Genomic DNA, 19,621 nt, shown 5'->3' with positions numbered 1-19,621 from the left:
AAAAAAAAAACAAAAAACAAAAAAAACAACACATCCATCATATCAATCTTTATTTAAACAATTTGATATCATAATACAATGGGCTTAACCACCGTACAATAGTAAAACCCATTATCCGAACACATGCCATACAGAATCTGAAATAAATAGGACCTTATTGCCAAATGTCAATATCCACAAAGTGGTAGGCAAAATTGTCATCTATACAAGCTATACACCAACTATAGAACCAATTTAAGTAACAGGCTCCTATTGTGCCCCAAGTGGCATCAAATGATCAACTAACAATGAATACAAGTCTTTGTGTGAGCCTTTAGGGTGCAAATTGGTGACGCTGAGGAATTAAAGATATGTAAGTGAGGGGATGCAGAGCCAAATATGTAAAAATGTAAGTATTGCCAAAATAACATTATAGTTGTTGTTATTAATGCACCATAACTCCAGATAAAACTGAGGGGAAAAAAAAATCCTTGAGTCAGTTTTAAGCAGTTTGATTTGTATGAGCCAAAAATGACACCCATCAATAATTAATAGCTGCTAACTCCTAACATGTCACAATGAGGTAATAAGCCTGGAACGACACAAAAAAAAAAAAATCAATACATTAAATATTATAAAAAGGCAATACTGTTCTCTTGAAAAAACGTCAGTGGACGTCTGCAGAGGAATACACTCGACAGCAGCAGAAACCTGTAAATTCAGGTTTAACCCAGAGGGGAGAACAAGCTGATATTTCCACAAGCACTCCAGACATCAGCCAGTAACAAGAGGAACAACTGCAGCACGGCTACATGGCTTTAAACAGTCAACATTCATTTCGGTCATTCTTCAATTTAAACACATGCAAGAAAAAAATAAAATAAAATCATACAGGAAAATTTCACTTTAAAGTATACTGTGAGATAAATTAGTTAATGTGAACATATCCCTTTTTAAATATAGAAAAATCTAAACAGAAATTAGTTTAACTGTGCAATGCAATGAAACAGAAAAGGAAGGAAAGTTCAAAGGAAGCTGTGGTCTCTCATAGACCAGTTGTCAAGGATGAGTCTTCATATGAACTGTGGAATCACCTAGGTAACCGTGCCAGTTCAAAGTTGACATCTTAAGGTCAAAACATTGCAGTGACATTCATTCAAGCACAGTGCAGTACAGCTTTAGGCACAAGCAAGAAGAGAATGTGGTAGGAACACACACCAGTCAGCCACAACATTAAAACCACTAAAAGCTGATGTGAAAAATGATGATCACCTGGTTACGAAGCACTGTTCTGCTGCAAAGCCCCAGGTACTAAGCTTAACCTCATGGTATATCACTCCCTGATGGTAGTGCCCTTCCTTCTGGAGGAGAACACACCCAGCCACACTCCAAAACAGCTCCTAAACTGCCTGAGAAAGAGTATAAGGCATTGATCTCCAGAGTCCCCAGCTCCCAAACTTACTGAACATCTGTGTGGGAGGCACCAGAAACATCTGCTTCCCGTGCTCCCCAGACACCACAGCTGCTCCAGAAGCCCACCAGGTCCATGCCCCGATGGGTATATACACAATATAGGAAAGTGCTTTCAATGCTTTTTTGGCTGACTGGTGCAAATGACTGCACCTACTCACAGATGCACTTAGAGCTGCAAAACAGACACAAGCCTCTCTTGCACACACCGAGCTAAAAAATTCACACATCACTCCAGCTCTGTTTTCATTCACTCACACACTTACACACACATACACACACACACACATACACACCCTCTGTGTTCCCAGACTGTGTTGAGGAGATAAGAGTTTCTTTAGAGCTTTCTCTGGCTTGAGGAGCTCCTCAATCACACACTCAAAGGCAGCATGCCCGGTGGAGACAGGGCTCTGGATGGTGTCATGGAAGTCAAGGTGCTGGGGTCCAATCCATTAACAGTGCTGCAGATGTCAAAAGACATACTCAACATTAGCAAAGATATACACACAGCCGGGGCATCCGATTTTAACATCAAACTAAATAACAGAAGGACAAACAGACAGGGAAAGGAGAAAAGCACATGCTAAAAGACTTACGTTTTGTCGAAGTAGGTAGCATGTAGTGAGTGAGAGAAATTGGTGGCATTGCTGTTGAGAAGCATGCTTTTGTCTGTGGAGTAGTTTTTTCTTGCTGCCTGGTCTTTGGCAAAGTTCCTACAGGCAGCAAGTTTCGACTCCAAAGCCTAATGACAAAACAGGAAATCTCAAATTAGCATCATCATAATTATCTTTCCTTTTAGCGTCGCTGAAAAGACTTGCTCCTCAGTGCAACATGTGCAGAGCTGTTAAAATGTAAAGCCAAAACAGTAAAGTGAGTAACACCTACCCCGACTTTTCTCAGAAGGTCGCCAACAATGTTAAGAGCTGAGATTCTTGCAGAGGGAGTCAGAGACGAGTTACCGCAGCCGTTGGTCAGTGCTAGGACATATAAGCCAGAGTTAACTCATATTACAACTTTTACTCAAACAAGAGGAAAATGGAGTAGGAATAATTCTAACCTTTGGGGCTGATAAAAGAGTGCTCTATATTCTTTCCTACAGGTGTTGCTGGGAGGGATAAAGAGGCTTGTACAGCTGAATCAATCTTGTCTATGTCTAAAGTGGGTGAGCTGGGTGCTGACATCCTGTCTGTGGTCCTTTCGCGCACTGCCAGCTCCTGCCTCAGGTCTAAAGAAGGAAAACAAAAAAGAGAGAAAGTTAAGAAACACCGGCTCTTGCACAAATGATGCACGGCCCAGAAAGGGGAAGAATTCATTTATGTGGGCTTTATCTTTACCTCGTGCTTCATCTTTCAACCGCTGCACAGATACAAGGAGAGACTCTTTCTCATCCAGTTCACTCTCCAGAAAGGCATTCCTTTCAATTGCCTGGTTCAAACGGGTCTCAAAGTCTTCAAGAGACACTATTGTAGCCCTACAAAAACAGTGATAAGTATTTTATGAGTGCTGACATGTTTGAGGTAAATGCTAGAATACAAACAGAATTTGCACATTGCACGTCATTCTCACCTTTTTGCTCTCTCGAGGTCATCGTTGGCCTGTTCAAGCTCTCGGACATATTTATGGAGTTGATCCTTGATGCTGCGAGTCTGTCCCAGGTCGTCCTCTAGCAAAGAGATCTGTTTATAACTCTGGGCATATTGCTGCTCCAGCTTTTCCTGGAAGACATGGAAAATGTGCAGATAAGAGAATAGTGAGTCTATAAAGAGAAACAAGGACAACAAAGACGCTACTTGATGAGGAATCTAGTTTAAAAATAACGTTTTATCCACTACAAAGATCAGCATCAGTCAGAACGAATCTCAGGACGGTCACAAGGTTTCAAAGAACATCGTTGTCCGACAGTTGTTAAAGGAAGGCATAATTTATGAGCTCTCTGGTGTAGTTGTACAGTACAGTCACCAATGTGCATAACCAAACAAGCACACTGAAACCAGTGTTCATGTCTACTGTGATAAGAACTAGGCTTGCCTTGCAGTTTTCTATTTTCTTCTTCTTTATCCTGACATCCTATTAAGAAGTGCTGGAGGATTACCTAAGAAAACCCAGATTAACACCTACCATACAAATGAGGCATTAGACCTTGTGTGCAGGATCCAACAAAGATCAGATAACCTCTTAGGTAATCACAAATGACTTTATTAGTGTTCTAGCCAAAGGTAAACACTTAATGAAGATCAAAAAGGCCCGTTACCTTGAGGTTGGAAACCTCATTCTTTAGCCTCTCGTTTTCACTCTGTAGGTCTCGAAGACGTTGTTCAGCTTGACCAAGTTGTGCCTCCAACTCAGCTTCCAGTTCTCTGCTCCCCTCCTGGAACTCCTGCAACTCCTCTTGGGCTTCATGGCAACTAAATGGCAAAAATACAGAGAGAGTGGGTAAAACCATAAACGGTCATTGTGATAAAAGCTTTCCTGTTCATCGTCCCCCATTCAGTTCTGCACAGCTAACCGGCTGAATGACTGTGCCTATGAGCTCTAGAAAACTGACAGACCTTTGTCCTGCAAGCTGAGCCAAGCCAAGCATGTTCTAGCAGCTTTCTACCCCACTAATGGCCAGAAATAAACCTGTATGAAAGCCAGTTACAGGTTCGTATTTGTAGTCTGGCCTCTGTCAAAGAGGAAATAAGGGTTCAGCTCAGCATTGTCGAGTTAAGCATTCTAAATATACAGCTCTGAAGAGACAGCTGAACTGTGACAGTAGCTGGTTCAAAAATAGGTGAGAAGAACAGGCATGCTGCCATGCATCTCCAGAGTGGAACAGGTTAAAGGTCACAAGCAGGGAAAAAAAACAGGAGGATAAAAGTTATGAAACAGGATGTTTTTACACACTAAATATTGCATAAAATAGTAATTATTTGTAAATGCATTTATGTAAAGGTAGAAAAGAGAGGAAAAGGCTTCTTAATATAATTTATTTTTCTCCTGCCGAGCTGACACTTGGTAACACTGGTCAGCTGACTCTGTGCTGGGATAATGCCTTCACAGTGGCTCCACAGAGCACTGAAATGCATGAATCAGTTGTTGTGTGTTCGACACATACCAGCATCACACATGGTGCTTGATCAGCAAACACAGGGCCCTGTAACATAACTATGTAACCCTAATAGATTAAATTGGCCAATAGTATTCCATACATCAGAATGAAAAAAAAGTTCTATTAATGATAATGATAAACAATGTTGCGGTTGCCTTGTAAATAAACTCAAAATAAAAAGTTTAAAAATATCACTTCAGTGGAAGGATATTCTGAGAAAATGCATGCCCTAAAAACTGCAACACACTATGGCAAATCTACTTGAAGCCACTTTTCTTTCCATGCACTGATGTTTTTTTTCCACCATGTGCCCACAGGAATGTCTCAAAGTAAGCAGGACTTTAACCCCTGCTGTGCACTTTTACACTTCTTCTCATAGACTGTACGTCCACAAATAGGAAAGGAAGACTAAACAAATGTCAAATGACACTCTTAAGTGACACTAATGCCCATCCTGTGGCCTGTGTCATTTCCTATTGAGTAAACCATGAAGTTTGTCAGTGCTGATTTCATTACTCTTTTCTGGCCATTTGCCTTATACGGCTAAACACAGCCTGTGTGGAAACTTTTGGCACAAAGTTATTATGTAATCACATCTTTCAAAACTACTGCGCAAACCACATAGTCAGCAAAACAAAGCAGCTGCTTATTATGCAAGGATGAGCATCTACTGTCCCCAAAAGCTGTTTTTCATCTTATGCTATATTTGAAGAATCGCTATCATTCGATTTCCAACTCCGCTTTCTTTCAAGACAGTATGTTATGTAACCTAATTTTGGCTTAATATCAAACTGAAATGAAAAACTCACACAGGCCTGTTCTTTGAAGAAATGAAGCCATACACACCAACTCATACCATAAATAAATTCAGGCATGCATTGCTGTCAGATGCGACACAAATGCCACCTACCTTTTCTTATATTTGAGGGCTTGGGACTTCCAGTAATCAACCTCCTCATCCTTTGACGAAAATTTGGGAATCATCTCTGTGTCCATGTCAGGGCAACCTGAGGATTGAAGGCACATTTGTATTACATTTACAGATTTTTTCAGTTAGATTAGAATTAGTAAACGGACAGCTCAGCAGTTTTGCCATTTGCATCCTCTGACATGTTAAATCAAGCGGAGCACATTCCGTTCTTATCTCAGAGCAGAGCCACCATCAAACATTCTCCTCATTCATCACTGGAGAAGAAAGGCCCTATCTCAGCGACAGACCATCCTGACCACGTAACCCTGTGGGATGAGGTCGTCCATCCTCAGTTACTCATAAATCAACAATGCTAAGAACCCCCCCCAACTTAAGTACAGTTTGAAGCAATTACTTCCAAATACCACAAATAATTGATAATAACGTGTGCTCAGTGTGCCAATGCCTTTATATACCTGGGAAATCTTCAGTGTTATGTGCATTAAATTATTAAGTTTTAACCTCTTAGCTCGCTCAACTCATGCAACCTCAACATGACGAGTTCATTTGCTAAAAAGATCAACATGTGAGTCCAGTTCTTACATTTTTCGCAAGTGGGTACGTTTTTCATCTTCCTTCCTGTTTGCAGAGTTACCACTTTAACAGACAGTCGTTCCTCTTTTCTGGTGAGCAATTCAACTCTGATGTATATGGACCTACGCAGCTGTTGTCAGGGAATCATTAAACACATCTGGAAAGAGCTGCTGTTGGCTTCATGTGTGGGTCTGGTGAAACAGCTGCCAAAACCAGCACTACCACTGCTGTAGCCCCGGGAATATTTATAATCTGGCCCTGGATTTTAAGGATTTCCTGCAGATAGGACCAGCAGCAAGTGGACATGACACAGGAAAACCCTGAGCTGAAATCAAATGTGCTCTGATTTTTGTGTAAACTGCCTCGACAAAAGTCTCCTATAAAATAAATAAATAAAGAGAATCTAGTGGCTTGCTTGGCTTGGGCCTGGGTGTTGCTTCTAAGTCTAGACTCAGAGAGATGATGACTTTGACTGCAGTTTCCTTTACAGCATTCCTCAGAGATGCCGTCATGAACAGCTTCCCGTCTATAAGACCCTCACGTGTCAGCGCGCTGCAGACCATAATAACGAGGGGGTAACAGAAAGTAAGGGAAATTTTTCAAAGCTTCCTCTGACAAAACATGCTGGATGTCAGGAGACCAGACACAACACTCTAGGGAAGTACCTAAAAAGTTTCTTTTGATTTACTAGACAAAGATCAAACACTACACATCTCTCTCAATGCTAGGATACAGAGGCTTGAAAGGGATCTGGTGCTTTCTGCTAAATCTTGTAGCCCATCAAAGCCCTACACAGGACAATAACCCAAAGTCATATCCTGTACCAGGTAAAAGCAGAGACAGTCAGAACAGGATAGCTCCTGTTATTTTTCATTTCCTTTGGATAGCTCTCTGGTTCATCCCTGGATCTGTTTGTCTACTGCAACAACACCGCTACAGACATGGCCCGAATCCAGCAAAGATCTGGAAATTACAGACAAGGGAAGGCAAGTAAAGAGAGTGCTTCCTTTTCCACATTTGTGTCTCTGTTGATGCTGACAAAGTCACTTTTCCCCCCTCCTGTACAGAAAAATCCTACATTTTTCTTCAGATTCCTTCTTGAAGTTTTGCTGGTTTGTATAGCTTTATAGGGTGTGGTGGCACAACCCCTGCCCTGGGTCCATATTTTGGTCTCCATGTTATGGATTAGCCCACCATACAGACAAACATGTTTAATGAGACAAAAAAAAGCGTAAGATTCAATAAAAAGCATGAGACCAAGAACCTCTTATCGATTATGTGACGGCTGGTATTGATCTCAAATGTATCAAAAGGTCTAATTCAGCCCAGCAGCTACAGGCTGTGATTTAACGACGCTGATGATTTTTAGACGTTTGAACGTGTCGGTATCTGATAGTGGGAGGTATGACCGCACAGAGGCTCGGGCTCACGCCAAAAACTGTCGGCTCGCTCTCGCGTTACAAGTAAAAATGCAGCACACAGAACGAGCGGGATTTAAAGGTGTATGAAGCAAACATTTAAGGTGACACTTCTCGATATTTATCCCGAAATAACCATATAATCTTCGTAACGTTTAGGAGAGTAAAGTCTAAAAAACACACACACAAATGCCTCGACAGCTGGTTACACGGACAGGTCAAACACTAAAAACGCGTTAGAGGTCAAATTTAAGAGATTTAAACGGCTACCTGCTCATGTCAAGTCGGTCTACTGTTGTCTTCCGTAGCAGCGAGTCGATTTCCAGCCGGTAAAACACCCAACGATAAGCAGAGCTCCTCTTTGCCGGGCCTCGGGTGATACTGACGTTTCCCCAATGAGGTAACTGAGCTCTGTTTAGGAAATTGCCAACGCGTCTCCCGGAACCAACGTAAATCCTGACAGGGGCGTACGTGATGACGTGATTTCACGTTACATCACACGTAGGTCTGCTCCTGAAATAGATCTTCGCGATTTAACCACACCACACCCTTTTTTCGGACTGAACCTCCACTAAACAATAACTTTTTTTTTCTATTCCATGAAATGTCGTCAAATAAATAGGCATGATTATCAAACCCCTGCCTATCAAATAATTCAAGAAGAAAAAACAACAAAAAGGGCAAATATCAAACATAAAAAAAAATAAATTAAAAAACTTAAGTAAATAGCATGTAAAGAAAAAATTGTTCTTTTTCACACAAACTACATAAATGACTGTTAAGCTTAAAGCAATCTCAAACTTACAGTACATGGACAAATATCATTGATTATCATGAAACGAACTAACAAATATATAAGATAACAAATATATGTGATAAAGATATCTTTGATGCTTCGTCAGCTTTATTTGTAAAACTGCTTAGTACTGTGATACCTTAGATTGGCCTCTTGTACACCAAGTGATGTGGCCTTTTTTTAAATCTCAAATTATTATTATTTATAACATTTATGTGAACTGTGGTGATACAAGAGAACGGAATACCAAATTGGGACAAGACAGTTCAAGAAACCTTTTTAATTTGAAATCATATATCTATGTTCGTCTTGATAGGATGTACCTTTGAAATAGGTCTAGGTGACAGGCCTAGGTGGTGTGACCCACTACAATGGTCCTGATTTCTCAAGTGGCACCTTGGGAAAATGAATTGTGTTCCTGATGGATAAATATTGAAAATCTTTGAAGAATACTCATAAAAAGCCCCATATGACAACTGAAACTGGAACAAAACACGCAAACCAAAACTTCACAACCAGGGGAACCAGTCAGTCACGTCACTGTTCCCACTGGCAACAGGACCTGTTTTACATAGCAGCTCGTCTCTCCACCTCAGGGAGGATTCTGATTTGCCTCCACTCCAGGTGTAGGTGAGGGAGAGTCAGGGAACAGGAATCGGAAATGACTATTCAAAACAAAAGCAACCTTGAAAATTGTCTTAAAAAGCACTGTACGTGATTTTAAGGGTTTTTGTAGTGCCCTGTCATAACACACGTGGTCTTACGTAATATGCTGTAAACAGATGTTACATATATACAAAGGAATTTTTAACTAACACTGGTAAATTAAGTTAATTGAGGGTTATACCATCATGGTTAAATGTTTTACATAATCTTATAGTCCGAGTTGCCTTTGAAACATTTACATTAGTATTTCATTCTTTGCTTGTTAAACACAGAATACTAACAGGACTTGTTAAGGGCCCCTGGATCCAACCTGGGGTGGATTTCTTACTTGCCTCTATGTTGTGACCTACCTGCCTTACTCATCTCGATCATGGAGGTGGCACATTTGTGCCAAAGGAATGGAAAAGTTCCAGCAGGGATAAATGCAGTTCTGGAAATTGTCTAAGAATAGACTATGCCTGATTTTCAGACTCTATAGATGTGCCTATAATTTTTAGAGTATATAATTTATTTAATATTTATGTACTAGTGTGTCCAATTGTTAAAGATTGCCACACTAAGTAATCCCTGCTGCTACAGATTCCTGACCTCTTTTACCATGCAGCTTTCCCCTCTACCCCAGTGGGGAATTCCCTCATGACAGGTTACCCAATTCCAATGACAACATAAATAATTCATTTCTACACTCAAATACAGCACATATGAACACTTTAGAAAATAGTGCCCAAAATGTAAGACTGTAAGAAAACAATGTGTAAAACTGTTCTTTAAAACATAACATCTTTGTTCATTCACAGATTTTGTTTTAAATTGTAGAACACTTGTTAAAAACAGATAAAAAACAAGAGCTTTTCTGCCATTGTCATCTATTACTTAATTGCTTTAATATGGTATGAATAATCAATCAGTAGGAAAAGGTGTAAAACCTATGAAAGCACAACTGAAAGTCCAAAAGTTTATGCCACTTATCTGTGAGCTTTTTAAAATGTTTTTGTTAAACCCCCAAAAACAAATCTAAGAAAATATCGGTTTTCTACGGTCGTTGGTTTTCTCCGGGAGATAACAGACCATTCATGACCCTAGTCGGGCATGATGAACACTAGAGGTCGCTAAAATTTAACTCCAAACAAAAGTTGATCAGTTGCTTTTCAGTTTTTTTTAAAAGCGTGTAAAAACAAGTATCAAATTGTATAGATATCTAATTAAAATAATTACATTCATAAACTGTCAGTTTTTCTGATGACAGCTCGTTGGGGACGCTTTTTATCTACAATAAGTCAAATATTAATGTGTAATATTTGTTGAAGACATTTCTTTGTTATGGAAAAAATATTAAAATCATCATGAACAATACGAGTGGTTATTTCTAGAACTTTGTGTATATAATTTGGCATTTATCAAGACAAGATTGTTGATTCTTGCTGTCCTGTGAACATCATCGGCGTGGTGACGTTTATTTGTTTGCCGTTTTCGCGGTCGCCTCGTGATTGAGAATATCGCCAGGTAAACTCGTGACAGTTTTTAATGTTTTATTGTTCAAGTGCAATAAGCCTGTGTTTAAGGGGACCTCACAAATGTTGCAGATTATATATTCAGTGTTTATTTGCTGGTTTGTCGGTAGCGGCTCATGAAAAGCAAGTTTGCCACACATCTTTTTCACCGTCACCAGTTAATCTGAAACACCGGTGTTCCAGATTAACTGGATTTGGTCGAACAGATGTGTGGCAGACTTGCTTTTCAAGAGCTGCTACCGACAAATCAGCAAAAAAACAAAAAACAAAAAACAAACAACGCCAAAGATATCATCTGTGACCCTTGTGAGGTTAACTCAAACACACCCCGTCAGTCTTGATGCTGTTGAACAACAAAATGTTTAAAAATATTGCGAGTTTACCTGGTGATATTCTCATGCACAACGCGATTGCGAAAACAGCAAACAATTAACACCACGCCGATGTTGTTCACAGGACAGCAAGAGTAGACGATCGGGAGAATCGAGTCGTCATTATCGTCCCCCTCGTACGTTTTATTATTCTGATTTCAGCGTTTTAACTTCTCAACTAAAGCGTGCAGTTTACTTTGTGTGAACTAACATGGACTCGAATCAACCAGCGCCACCTCTGGCCAAGTGCCATAGCCTACAGCCAAATCAACTTGTGACACATCTGCAGCTGGCTCTATCACCACTTTGAATTCTTTTCATGCACAATACACTTGTAACAAAAGAAAACCCGTTGAACTACATGAAATGCAGTTTTGCTTATTTTGAGCTTATCATACGCTTGAAGATTCCAAAATCAGCACTGCTTTTGTTTATATCATTTCACAGCAAAAACATTTGTATTCAACAAATATATTACAGATTGTTTGACTACTGTTGTCACAACACATTCTGTCAGCACAGTCAGCATTCATATGTCTATCCCTATTGTGGAATATATTTTCAATTACCTTTCCCAGGTATGTCGTGCCAGTGGTGAGAGAAGCTCAGGTGCAGAAACTGATCAGTGTGTAAGATAACCAAATTGATACCATTAGACGGAAACACCTTGAATGGGTTACTTAAACATCACTGGGTGAAATGTCACATTGATGCACCAACAGAAAACGTATAGTTCAGGTAACCTGCATGCCTTTGCACTTTAAAGAGACTGGAGCCCCTAAAGGACACATGAAAATATAGACTGATTCACAGATAAGGCTTTTGCACAGAAAACTACATTACCTGCACATTTGAACATGTTTAATTGCGTCACTCAACAGCCTGACGTCAGATGAATGACTCTGACAATCTAATTTTTCCTGCAGATTGAATGTACCTTCTGTGTAAATTGGTACCATGCAGTGTTTGTGGACTTCCCCTGTAAAGAAGGCGACTACAAATGTGTGCATGCCAAATAAACATGGGGGGGGGGGGGGAAGATCCCTGTGGTCTTTGCTTAATGACTGTTTTTAGTGTTGACAATCTACATTGCTGGCATTACATCTTTCAACATGTCTGTGGGTGAATTTGAATGCACTAGGTGTAAGTGCAGCCACTCAGTCTCTACTCAATGTGACCATATGCAGGTGCAGATGTGTCACAAGTTAATCTAGTAGTAGGCTATGGCACTTAGCCACAGGTGGCAGCAGTGGACTGACGCTCCATTGGAGACTGGTCCAGCTGCTATGTGATAGTGGATCTGCTACAAATTGAAGATCATATGCAAGCCCTTAGCCCTTGCATTATGTTTTAAAAAAAAAAAAAAAAATTGTTGTTGCGGGTCATTTTGACCCGTAGTGAGTAAATCCACTCAGAATTGTCAAAAAAACTGCAATAAAACAATAGCAACTTTATTTTCCATTACATAAACATGTAGGACAGACATACAGTTTGACTTTACATAACTATTTTTAGGAACAATTTGGTAAAGGTTTTTCCTTCCTACAAACACATTTCTTTTGAACTTGCCCGATGTTCTCGGTTTTTCAATGTTCAACATTTTCAATTTTGTCCACATGATGGACAGAATGTAACTGTGTGCTTTCTGCAGATGTACTTCTTGCATTTCTCACAAAAAGTGGTTGTTTTAAAACATGAATCTTCCTAACTTAGATTTAAAACAAATTTCTATGTCTAGTCCAGACTCAAAAACAGATGACAAACCAATCGACACGCCTGAGCCACTCACTTTCTTAAATCCACTCACTCTCACTGGCTCTGTTTATTACTAATCACTGTGTAACTGCCATCTCCTTACAAATGTTTACTGGATTAACCACACTTATACAGACTGTCTATAACTACCAACATAGTCTTATTTTTCCAAGGCGTATTTCATTGTTATGGAAAAAGAGAATATTAAAATCACGATGACCAATTGGAGTGGTGATTCCTATTACTTTGTGTATGTAATTTAACATTTTTTGTTTTAACAGATGTAGGCCAAAAATAAATACATGATATCATTTCATTAATGTCAAAGGTTTGCATGACGCACAAACAGACAATTGAAAGGTACAGAGGTGGCGCTGGTTGATTCGAGTCCATGTTAGTGCACACAAAGTAAACTGCACGCTTTAGTCGTGAAGCAAAAACGCTGAAAGCGGAATAATAAAACATAGGAGGGGGACGTTTCCCCAGCAAGAGGAAAATACTACTAAAATTTATACATACACCTGTAGTCAACCATTTTTTTTTACATTTGCCAACCTAATTCAGTAAATGCACAAAGAGAATTTAGAAATGTAATTATTGTCAAGAGTGAACAAGCACTGATAGTGTAATCTACAGCTGTGGCCAAACGTTTAGAGAATGAGAAGTGTTGTTTATTTACAAAGTTTGCTGTTTCAGTGATAGTTGTAAATCACTTCAAACAGAGGTGATCCAGTAATGCTGCACTAATGAATTAGACTAACTATTCACTTTAGCTAAAGTTATTAAGTTAGCTAAAGAGTTGGGATGCTGTGTAAGACATAAATAAAGCTAAAATACAAAGGTTTGGGCCCCGTTTTGCATATTTCCCTACTGTAGGGGTCTCTGCAAGCATACAGAGGGGGTACTCTGAGAGGGTACAAGATGACAACTTTGGAATTCTACTAGAAACAGTCAATCATATTTGTTTGTCAAAGCTGAATTCAGGGCAAACTACGCTAAATTAGCGTTTTTAGCTAACAGCTACAATAAGCATAAAAGTTACTGTACGGCTATTATTTGTTAACATGACGCTTGTTCTTATACATGTAATACATTTATTACCAACCTGAGAGTTTATCCGCTGGTCATTCGACATGACGAATGACTTCTGAAGTCTTAATTCAGCTCAAGACGCTGTAGATTCCCGTCAGTAACACTTTCGGTCCGCTAGTAAAACTTAGTTCTATTAATCTGCGCTTGAACCGGATGTAAGTTCCAAAAAACTGAATTTTGGAACTGAAATTGAATTGTAGAACTGAAACTGAATGGTGAGAAGTGAAACTGAAATTATTCGAGAGCTGAATTTTTAAAGGATAAAATGCAGTTTCAATTTAGTGATGATCATTTTCAAACCATAAATTCAATTTCAAATTAGACTAATTCAAATTCAGTTTTCAAAAGCATTCATTCAAGTTACAATTCAGATTCAATCTGAGCAATTCAAATTCAAATTGAACTTATTCAAATTCAGTTTCTGATGGCACAGATTTCTGCCCATACTCAGGTTTTTATAATCAGCAACCAACTGAAACCCACGACACGCAACGATACTGCTGTCACTAGGGCTTCCTAAATGAGACTGCATTTGCCTGGTAGTGGTGATTTATTCACACTGGCACTTCAGACAAATTAAGGTAACGTGAAAAACAAGATTACTAAACATCCAGTGTGCTGTAATCTCTCTACCAGACATCAGGCGAAATGATGTGTGGTTGCTCTCCATTACAACTCAGTCATCAACATGCTGGTGACCATCAAATGCTGAGCCCTGTCTTCTGATGTGTTACAGCCATAAAGACACCAGAAGCCCTCAAGTTTCTTACAGCAGACAACCCACACGAAGAACTGACACAGGAGCATCATATAGCGGCACTGGTGCAGTTCACAAGTCCAGTATTAAAAAACAACCCCCCCAAAAAAGGCTGATTTCCTGCCAAAACCTTTGACTTCTCCACAGAACGGTTTTGTCTTCAAATAGGCTCCAAGTCTGGTTAACAGAGTTTTGAATGTTTAAAGCAATGTAGTTTTCAAGAAGCAGACAGAACAAATTAAGGTTTAAAAGCCCACTGAGCCCAAGCTCCATAAGTAGCAAACCCATTCCCTAACTAGTCTCAACCCTAGTCTTCAGACAGATACTTGTGGTGGGTACTTATGCACTGATTCCACCAGAGCCAAAAGGCAACCAGAAACTGGCAACCTTCTGGTAACCAGGGAAGTGCTCCCAAGACACTTTCTTTAGCCACGTTCTCCATTGCAATAAAGTGAAAACAAGCTGGTTGATCTCCTATTGAGATCAGCCCCTTCAACCTACAAGAGGAGCTTGGCTCATGTCTAATATAGTATACAAATACAGGCCATTTACTCAGTAATAGATACAAAAGGCTTTTGACAAAAATCTTTGAAAACCCAACAAAATAAGGACTACAGCCAGAGTCCTCAAAAGCAGAAATATTGACAAACGCTAAAATGACAAGTCAAATTGGTCATTATCAGTAAATAACACTCAAACCTTAACGAATGAATTGAAGACACAAGCGGAGACACCAGGTATGCGGAGACACCAGGTATACCGATCCACACAAGAGCTTGACTGAAACAAACCAGCACCAATTCTAAACTAAACCACCAGCCCCACCAAAGAAAGTTGATGTCACACCAACTGAGAATAGACAGCAGTGAACACATGATCCAGCTTTTAAAGACTGAAGGCTCAGGTGAACTGGATTAACTGATGACCATCTAATTTCAGCTAATTACCCTCCAGAGTTTGAAGAGTGGGAGGGGCTCCACACTGAGGTTCATTTATACATAAAACTAACAGAATTAAGTTCTCCTCCCAGTGTATTAAAAACTATATTTTTATTGAGCTCATTTGTCATTTCTTTAATCAAGTACTTTTCATAGTTTTGATTCTTATTCATCTTATAATGGCAGTATTTCAATCTTTTAAACCTGTTTAAGTCTAAAAATATATATTTAAATCAAAAGACTAAATGTGTTTTGCTTCTTTATAAAAAGTTAACATTTATCACATTTTCACAGGTTAACTCTGACCAGTCATAACAGTCCATTTCACACACATCTTTATATCATCCACTGCTGAGAAACTTCTGAAACATGAAGAAACTTTCCTCAACGTCAAACTGCTCTGGTTGAAAATTGTGAAGAAACAGACCACCTGTATATAATAGTTGTGTTTTTCTAGCTTTTCTTTTTGTTGTATAAAGATTTTCCTCATTGCTGCACAAAATGTAACTATTGAGGATGCCGTCACTTCATGTTGCAAATAGAGCTGGGCGATAGAACGATAACGATATGTATGTATATGTATTGCTGTGTGGTTGTTGTTGAAATGGTTTTGTGAGCTTTAATCTGAGAATCTGGCGTTTCTGGCAAAACACAGTTATATTTAAAAGTCGATTCAGGATTTAATGAATTGATATCGCTTTATTCAAGCTACTCACCTCACACTTCCACCTACACTTTCAACTGGACCACGGCCGATCAGAGAGGTCCCGCCCTTTACTATCTCTGATTAGTTTAGTCTGATTTGTTGTTGACCACAGGGAAGGTTGCAGATTTTTTTTTTTTTTTTTTTTTGCTACCCGAACAGTTGGTCGCACAGGTGCAACCAAATATGCCACCGTGAGATAAAAAAAAATCAGCACTACTAGGCAAAAGAGGCCTCCACAGATGAGCTGATACGCCGTACACCCCGGAGCACGGTCCTCGGTTATATTGACAGTAGTACAGTTGTCTGTGGTCTGTCTTCCTTGCCTGTTTCCAGTGGAAATATGCGATTCACTTGCAGTAACTGTCTGTTCAGCGCCTTGCTGAGAAATTTCTCTCAGGTGTGGTGACACCCAGTTACCTCCGTGGCACACAGCACCTGTGGAGGTGTGCGGCACTAACTGAAAACAACCCACAGGGAGAAGAAGAGGGGCCTCCTGTGTGTGGCCTTCATCTGCTGCCAGGTTTTCGCCGTCTTCCTTCTGTTCATCATGATTAGTGGGGTGACAGCAGAGAGGACAAACGATGGATCCTTCAGTCTGAGCGACCACCAGTATTTTACTCAGGCAGTCCTGGCAGAGGACATGCCTGCAGACCAATGTGCTTTTTGCAGCCAAAATAGTTTCAAAGCATATGGAGCCCTCCTGTGAGGCCTCGTGTCTGTTTTCCTGTGTCAGTGCCATTTTCCTGTTCTAGAATTTGTAGGTCACTTGTACACTGCAGTGCTCTTCAAGTTCTTCTGTTCTCAGCACAAGACTTTCTGTCCTTTTTTAATTGTATAGGGAGCAGGGGCCTGTACAAAGTGATGGGAAGGGGTGGCACCGACCCCACCCTCAACCACTTTCCCAAATCTGATGTCTTGACTTGGTGACCCACTAAAATTCACTAAAATTTTGAAATCATAAATAACATAATGTTTTGTAATTACATTTTTATCAAATATTTTAAAAAACATTACATATTTAAATGCAGTTTTCCCCTGAAATGCTTGAAAATGGTTCAGTCCAATCCCCAACTCTAAACACAGCTGTATGAGTGTTGTTGAGCCAGTATCTCTGGTAGTGAACCCTCAAAGGTTATCAATGTTGTTTGTACCTGAATGTGTTCGTATTTTAACCCTTTAAGACCTACCATAGAACCAAGTCCGCTAGAGCTTATAGTATATTTTTACATGCTGTGGAGCCATTTTTTGGAGCATTTCAAGTTGCTGTACATCAATACAACTATTATAGCCCAAATTTTAATAATATGTCTGCATTAAGTGCATAGTAATTACATAAATTGCAAAAAAGTGCAATAAACTACAAAAAAATTGAAAATCGTTTTTGATTTTTTAACATATATTTCTAGTTAAAGAAATTTAAGAGGCTTATCCCTCAAAACTGTAAATACAAAAAAGTTGCACAAACTAGTTTCCCACCAAAGGAAATTTATTTTAAGTGTCTTCATAGTTTTATTTTTGAGATACACCAATTTTCATTTACTGCAGGAAAAACGAAAAAATATATTATAGTGCAAATTTGCAAAATAACAGCATATGCATCAAAATAAAATATTTCCAGCAGTGCAATATGAGTCCTCAGCATCCCAGAAACAACACAGAAAGTCATAAAGTCAAACATAACTTTTAAAAACACAAGTATAGGCTCATAAGGCCACGATGGTAAAAAACGACATTTCCGCAAAATGACGTCACTTCCGGTTTCGGGCAGGTCATGCGGTCATGTGATAGTTCACGCTGATGGACGTAGGAAGTGTTACAAACAGCTGATCGGATCGGCAAAGCGTGTTTCTGGAATATTATGTTTTTGTTGCTGCAAGTGCTTTTTATGCAGTTTTTGCAAAGCTATATGTGGAAAGAAACCGTGACCTAGGACAAGCTGATGGCATAAGATGTAAGTACAACTCCTCCGGTTTCATATGCAAAAAAAATTATTGCGCTAGCTTACGTGGTTGCAGTGCTACCGGGATTTAAAAATAGTTACGCAAAATGGAGCGTGTCCGCTCCAACCGGCTTTCAATCAATCAATCCTTTATTTGTCACATGCAAATATAGCAGTCCCTCTGAATATGGATTTGAACAAATGACAGACTGGCTGCCTAGGACTTTAAACAGTAGTCTTTAAAATAAATTCAGCAACTACTAGTGCTATTAATAACAATAATAGTTATAATTATCATTGCCTTTCGGTCATTATTTATGGTTTTCCAAAGCACCATAAGTCACAAAATGCTTAGAATTACATCAAACTGGGTTTTAAATTACTTATATTATTGCTTGATGTCATCACAGTATCATTTGTTTGTGTCATCTCATAGATGCAGGGTATCAGGGTATTTGTTTCTTTTCATTGAGTTTCATTAAGTTTCTCATGTTGGGCTGGGACATTAGGCTCCATGGTTTTTGTCCTCCACATGGAGTTGTTTTTCTTTTTTTCTTGTAGTCTGTTAGCCGTCTTCATTTAACCTTTGATTCCAAACTCTTTTTGTTTGTCTTGATTTTTTAACTAGGAAAAGCCTAGCTGGACCGGCTGGACAGACAGAATCACATCACATAGAATCACATTAATCCTTCCCAACTGCTTGTCTATGGACTGTGGGAGGAAGCCAGAGTATCCAGAATGAACCTGGTACATGCAAACTCCACACAATGCAGCCATGGTGGTGGATTCCAGCCAAGGACTTTCTTGCTGTGCGACAGCAAGACCATTTCCCCCCAAGAAATGTCCCCTTCTACTGCTGTAATCTTATGTTAACTTTCTCAAATAATGCAGGTCAGCACACACATTAGTGCTGGAACTGGACTTACTTGCTTAAGTTTCAGGTTTTACGTGAATAGTGAGGCACAGATCCAAGAGATGGTCATCTGTGAGTCTTAGACCCACCCAGCATTGACATGGATTGTTTTGCTAACCTACAGCAGGTCTATCTGGATACTCAAACATCTTGGTGGAGGTGTGAGAAATGCACTAACTAGAAATGATTGTCCCACTTTTCGTATAGATTTTTTGCTGTTGTTTTCTTTATTTCAATTGAGACATTTTGTCCTAAAATACCTGAGTTTTTATTGTCTTTTCGAGGCAATGTTTATTTTTTTGTTGTTTTTACCTAAATGTACTTTGTGATTCACAAATGTTTTTCATTATGAAGCTAATGGCGGCATTGTCCGTCAGTTAGGTGCAGTTTGGTTTGTGAGTACAGGAGAATTATGCAAAGATTTTACACTCAGTTTCATACACAGTCTGGAAAAACTCTTACTAGCTATTACTGTTTTTCAGTTCTGTGATTCCCTCTACTCTAAATCTGAGTAAGTCCTATTTTTATGGTCGGGTTAGACTTCAGAGTGATAATCCACAGGAACCCACGAATATTAAAGATACTTTGACACTGTTCAGCTGTCGTCATACACATTTTTGCAAGTTTTAACATTGCATTCACTTCTAGTGAACTTTTCGCATTTTGTCATTACACCCCACCCCAAGCCCCAGGGTGGAGGCCAGAACCCCTCCTT

At 39.4% G+C, this 19,621-nt stretch overlaps 1 protein-coding gene across 2 annotated transcripts; it reads right to left on the bottom strand.

The window, feature by feature from the left end:
- Window positions 1–33: 33 nt before the first annotated feature.
- On the bottom strand, window positions 34–15,263 carry ndel1b (nudE neurodevelopment protein 1-like 1b). 2 transcript variants are annotated; one of them, XM_004559495.2, is made up of 9 exons: window positions 15,110–15,263; window positions 5,451–5,547; window positions 3,701–3,854; window positions 3,016–3,164; window positions 2,784–2,920; window positions 2,507–2,674; window positions 2,335–2,426; window positions 2,046–2,191; window positions 34–1,910 (listed from the first exon to the last, which is right to left on the bottom strand). In XM_004559495.2, the coding sequence occupies exons 2-9, from the start codon at window positions 5,534–5,536 to the stop codon at window positions 1,820–1,822; spliced, it is 1,023 nt and encodes a 340-aa protein (XP_004559552.1). In that variant the 5' UTR covers window positions 5,537–5,547; window positions 15,110–15,263; the 3' UTR covers window positions 34–1,819. The 2 variants fall into 2 exon arrangements, with proteins under 2 accessions (XP_004559552.1, XP_004559551.1); XM_004559494.3 differs by lacking the exon at window positions 15,110–15,263 and adding an exon at window positions 7,733–7,910.
- Between the last annotated feature and the right edge of the window lie 4,358 nt (window positions 15,264–19,621).

The sequence above is a fragment of the Maylandia zebra genome, linkage group LG4, assembly GCF_041146795.1.
Source record: "Maylandia zebra isolate NMK-2024a linkage group LG4, Mzebra_GT3a, whole genome shotgun sequence".
Classification (NCBI taxonomy): domain Eukaryota; kingdom Metazoa; phylum Chordata; class Actinopteri; order Cichliformes; family Cichlidae; genus Maylandia; species Maylandia zebra.
Note: the sequence above shows the minus strand (reverse complement) of the source record. Positions and strands in the feature narration are given on the sequence as shown.

Bases quoted from the DNA above. Each gene is read 5' to 3' on its own strand.
- ndel1b (XM_004559495.2), bottom strand. From the start codon at position 5,536: ATGGACACAGAGATGATTCCCAAATTTTCGTCAAAGGATGAGGAGGTT. The intron at 2,675-2,783 runs GTAAAGATAAAG...TTCCTTCTTTAG, and splicing joins GTTGAAAGATGAAGCACGAG to ACCTGAGGCAGGAGCTGGCA. The intron at 2,192-2,334 runs GTAGGTGTTACT...TTTTGTCATTAG, and splicing joins ACCTTCTGAGAAAAGTCGGG to GCTTTGGAGTCGAAACTTGC.